Raw genomic sequence first — 5,283 nt, forward strand, 5'->3', positions numbered from 1 at the left:
AATTATATCGAACCTGAACTTGAAGTACTACTAAGTAAGTAATATATAATCATAACTAATATAGTTGGCATGGCTAACATAGATATTGGCCTAGGCATCATAGTTATTTAAAGAGGACAAGAAACAAAAGAGAAACAATTATTGAGAAAGCAAACCTAGTATAGTTATTGTAAGAATAACTTTAACAATTACTTAGAATGATAACCCGATTATTTTTCTTGGAATGGGAAAGTCTAAAATTTACTGATTGCAGCTGACAGTTAAGCAGGCTTCATGTTGCTATGTCATTTGTCAAGTGTCATCTTCTATAGACCGTTGAAATGTTAAACTCAAGTTTCAATGAAAACTCACCAAATCCTTGCTTCAAGATTCAGAAAGGCCAACAGCAATATAAAAGAGGGTCATATGAAGAACAACAAACTCTATATAGGGGTTTTTTTTTTTTTTTTTGAGTAGCAACAACCAGTTGGTAAATAACAACACCATATTAATTTCTCATAGACTCGTAATTCCATGTTTTATTGAAGATCTTTGAGACCTATTCTCTAAGGAAAAATATGGGGACTTATTTGATCACTCTAGTTGGCTTCTTGTTTGTGTTTTTTTCTTATGGAGGTAAAGATGCAGTTTTCACATACTCAATTTGTATTCATCTTTTGTTGTTGTTGTTGTCGTTGTCGTGTATTCTCAGACTAGTATGTGTAATTTTGCAGCTGCTTATGATCCATTGGATCCCAATGGGAATATCACCATTAAATGGGATGTAATGTCTTGGACTCCTGATGGCTATGTTGTAAGTTAATATCCTTCCCTAATTCTCTCTTGTTTCTTTCACCACCTTATATATTAACATTGTGATAATAGTAAATTATAATCTCTCCCCATTCATTTTCCCTAAATATTGAGTTCTCTATTGAAAAAAAAAAGGAAAAAAAAAAAGTGAAAGGAAAAGGAAATTCTTATAATTCTCATAGTTATTTATTCTTGCATGTGAGTACCTAGCATATGATATTTAATTTACATACACTGACAGTGTGCTCATTTTCCAAGTTATTAATCCTATTTTTTTTTTTTTGTGGGAAGTTACCAAAAGTTATATTTGGATCTAAGTTATAATATGCTGTGATTATATAAATATTTTTCACAATTATAAGTGTAGTTTAACTTGTGATAGTAGGTTAATTATTAATTAACTTGTTAGAATTTAAAGATTCGATGTATTAAATTTAAATTCTGAATCCGTCTTTTGTTCCTAGGCTGTTGTAACGATGAACAATTTCCAAATGTACCGGCACATCATGACCCCTGGCTGGACATTGGGATGGACATGGGCAAAAAAAGAAGTGATTTGGACTATGGTTGGTGCACAAGCCACAGAACAAGGTGACTGCTCCAAGTTCAAAGGAAATGTTCCACATTGTTGCAAGAAGACTCCCACTATTGTAGATATGCTCCCAGGGGTGCCTTACAACCAACAATTCACCAATTGCTGCAAAGGTATGTTAGCCTCAAGATTTTGATGATTGACAACAAGAAATTTAAAACTTAACAAAGAGTCAATCGTGTGTGTGTGTGTGTGTGTGTGTGTGTGTATATATATATATATATATATATATATATATATATATATATATATATATATATATATATATATATATATATATATATATACATGTAATGTACACGTAATATACATATATTATACATCCATTGGCTATTTTTTGTTTAAGCGGTTGGGTGGATGGATATTTTGGTTAATTTTTCAAAAATATACAACAATAACAATAAACCCAGTGTAATCTCATAGGTGGGGTCTGGGGAGGATAATTTGTACGTAGACCTTACTCCTATCTTGTGAAGTCAGAGAAGTTGTTTCCGAAATTCTTCAAAAATATAAAATATAAAATCAAAGGTAATTCTTCAAAAATATAAAATCATCAAAAGTTGTACTAAATATGAAATTCAAGAACCTCCAAGTATAACTCCTTTGTAATCCAAGCGAACTGGATGTAGTTCTTTAGAGTGATTGACTGACGATACATATTAAGTCGAATTTAAAGTAGATTAAGAATTTTAAAAGGGTCACAATTCACCCTTCTCTTGTGTATTTTCCAGGTGGAGTTTTGGCTTCATGGGGCCAAGATCCGCAAGCTTCTGTCTCAGCTTTTCAAGTTAGTGTTGGCCAAGCTGGTACTTCAAACAAGACAGTTAAACTTCCCAAGAACTTCACTTTGCTTGGCCCTGGACCTGGCTACACTTGTGGCCCTGCAAAAATTGTCCCTTCTACCAAATTCTTCACACCTGATCTTAGAAGGAAAACTCAGGCTCTGAGTAAGTCTCGTTCATCAAATAGACTTGGTTCTGGTTTTGCTTATTCTACTTTTGGTATAACCGGAGTCATTTTTAGGTGTTGGTATGAAGGAAAAGTCATTTTCCTAGGAAAACACTTTCAGAAAATAAGGCATCTTAGACCTTGTGATTGTAAAAGGGTGCTTGAAAATCATTAATTTTTTGGAAATTATGTTGAAGATCATTTTCTTGTAATCAGCTAATACTCCTGTTTTCTACAGTGACATGGAATGTGACATGCACATACTCCCAGTTTATAGCCCAAAAACACCCAACTTGCTGTGTCTCCCTCTCAACTTTCTACAATGAAACCATCACTCCTTGTCCTTCTTGTGCTTGCGGTTGTGAGAATAAACACAAATGCATCAAGTAAGTTTATCTTTTTGTACATCAATCTCACATGCATGAAAAGAGCATATATATTTGATTGAATTTAACTTCTATACACTAACTAAAAGATTAGGTCACATAAAAGATAATTATAGGTAATTGTCCTTAACAAGTGAGATCCGTGCCTGAAAATGAGACATGTAAACTTATACGACATGTTAAAATACACCATTATCATTGTATATAAATCAACATTACTTATGTTCTTGTAACACACAGGAGTGACTCTAAACTACTGAGTGTGGTGGGAATAAACACTCCAAGGAAAGACAATTCACCATTACTACAATGCACACACCATATGTGCCCTGTTAGAGTGCATTGGCATGTAAAGCTCAACTACAAGGACTATTGGAGAGTCAAGATTACTATTACCAACTTCAATTACAGGGTCAATCACACACAGTGGACTCTTGTTGCTCAACATCCAAATCTTAACAATGTTACACAAGTTTTTAGCTTCGATTACAAGCCTCTCGTTCCATATCAATCAATAAGTAAGTCCATGAACTCCCTGAAATACTCTATAGATGCAAATTTTGATATTACATATGGCCACTGGACTTTACCTACTATAACAGTAAGGCCACGAAATTACTGTCACATAATATCACCAAACTTCACCCTCTATAATAGTATAATCACAATACCATTTTTGTCACATCAAAATCACAAAACTTTTACCAATTTACACCTTGATGGGTAGTTTTGCCGATATAGCATGTAAAGTTTAGTGACTTTACTATTACAGTGGATAAAATTAAGTTGCTTTAATGTGACAGAAGAAAGTTTGTGACTTTACTGTTATAACGAATAAAGTTTCATAATCATACTGTTATATTGCATGAAAATTCAGTAACTAACAAGATATAGATTTATAACATTACTGTAGTAGATAAAGTTCAATGATCATACGTGAAATTAGAAACATGTACATTGATCTTGTGTAAAACTTCACTATGCAGATGACACAGGAATGTTCTACGGTATGAAGTTCTATAATGACCTACTTATGGAAGCAGGGCCATCTGGAAATGTTCAATCAGAAGTGCTTCTGCAGAAGGACAAAGATACATTTACATTTAAGCAAGGATGGGCATTTCCAAGAAAAGTATACTTTAATGGTGATGAATGCATGTTACCACCACCAGATACTTATCCCTACTTACCCAACCTTGCTCACCAAAACCTGGTTGCCTTTTCTACATTGTTTTGTTCTCTGATTTTGCTTTTACTTGTTCTGTTTTAATCATTTCTCTAGTTTGTGAATAACTAAACATTTTTGAAGCCATGCAACTATTGCATCATGTATTGGTAGCACAGGTACATGAAAAATCTTTGATAGAACATAATGTCTTGATCATGTGTTACTGCATTATAGGGAATTTGAGCATGTTGGTTCATGACTCTGTGAATGTCATTGTAACGCTCCTGGAATGCTAGAAATAGCTTAAATAAACGCTTCGTACAACATAGCCTAATGCAACAGAAGCCAGAAGGAGATGAATTCACTGAATTGTTAAAATGCTAAAGAAAAAAGAAGGTAGAGTTGCACCACTAAATATAATGGAATGAAAATGGCTCAACATAGTATTCAAATTCATTTGCAAAGAATCTCTTTACATTGTATAAAGAGGTTACAAAGTGATACTGAAAACACAGGAGTATATAAAGAATTTGATGCTCTATCTATTCTTTTGTCACACCCCAACCTTGGGAGGTGTGGCTGGCACCCGATGCCCGAAGGCCCGAGCGAACCAACCATGAGATATGATCTGAAATATAATAACCTGCAGGCAGAAGAGCCCAACACGACATATATATATATATATATATATATATATATATATATATATATATATATATATATAAACTAGGCCAACAAGGCTGTAACAACAGTATAACAGCTATCCAGAAGGCCGATAGGGCGATACGAAAAATATATATATACAATGACCGCTAGTCTGCAAGCCTCTAAGAGTGTAAGACAATCTCAACAGGGCGGGACAAAGCCCCCGACATGCCCAAAACCACACATATACATCTGTAATAGTACCTATGGACTCAAAGTCAGCAACTTCGAAGAAGTGGAGTGCGAAACCCAACGCTGATCCTGGGGGTCCTACTGAGGAGGCACGTCGCTCTGTCTATCCAAACCTGTGGGCATGAACACAGCGCATAAAAATGCGTCAGTACGAAATATGTGCTGAATATGTAGGGCGACAAGTGTAACATGAAAAATGTAATTAACAAGAGAAGAGATATAAAGACAATTTGAATTCTGAAACTAGCCTCGGTAGGAAACTAAAATTCAACCTGGATATAAATGTATGCTCGAGAAATCGTCGTTCACTATCGCTACTTATAATATATCACATTATATATCACATTATATAATAATAAATCCCTCTGTGGGGCTATAATATCCATAACATACCCGGCCATAATAAAGGCTCGGTAGAATCGTACCCGGCCACGTGAAGCTCGGTAATCCCAACTGATCAGTGGTTACACAATATGTGTCATACCCGGCCGTCTATAGTG

The 5,283-nt window shown here is 34.7% G+C and overlaps 1 protein-coding gene across 1 annotated transcript; it reads left to right on the top strand.

The window, feature by feature from the left end:
- The first annotated feature begins 432 nt into the window (after positions 1-432).
- Positions 433-4,084, top strand: LOC107826792 (COBRA-like protein 4). The gene is made up of 7 exons (XM_016653823.2): positions 433-615; positions 714-793; positions 1,257-1,497; positions 2,116-2,331; positions 2,571-2,718; positions 2,959-3,236; positions 3,705-4,084. Exons 1-7 carry the CDS (start codon positions 558-560, stop codon positions 3,986-3,988), a joined length of 1,305 nt encoding a protein of 434 aa, XP_016509309.2. The 5' UTR covers positions 433-557; the 3' UTR covers positions 3,989-4,084.
- Positions 4,085-5,283: the final 1,199 nt, after the last annotated feature.

Source organism: Nicotiana tabacum, chromosome 22 (assembly GCF_000715075.1).
Source record: "Nicotiana tabacum cultivar K326 chromosome 22, ASM71507v2, whole genome shotgun sequence".
In the NCBI taxonomy this organism is placed as follows: Eukaryota; Viridiplantae; Streptophyta; class Magnoliopsida; order Solanales; family Solanaceae; genus Nicotiana; species Nicotiana tabacum.

Excerpts from the sequence above, each read along its gene's own strand:
- LOC107826792 (XM_016653823.2), top strand. The coding sequence starts at position 558 with ATGGGGACTTATTTGATCACTCTAGTTGGCTTCTTGTTTGTGTTTTTT. Across the intron at positions 1,498-2,115 it reads ATTCACCAATTGCTGCAAAG|GTGGAGTTTTGGCTTCATGG; the intron begins GTATGTTAGCCT and ends TGTATTTTCCAG. Across the intron at positions 2,332-2,570 it reads AAGGAAAACTCAGGCTCTGA|TGACATGGAATGTGACATGC; the intron begins GTAAGTCTCGTT and ends TGTTTTCTACAG.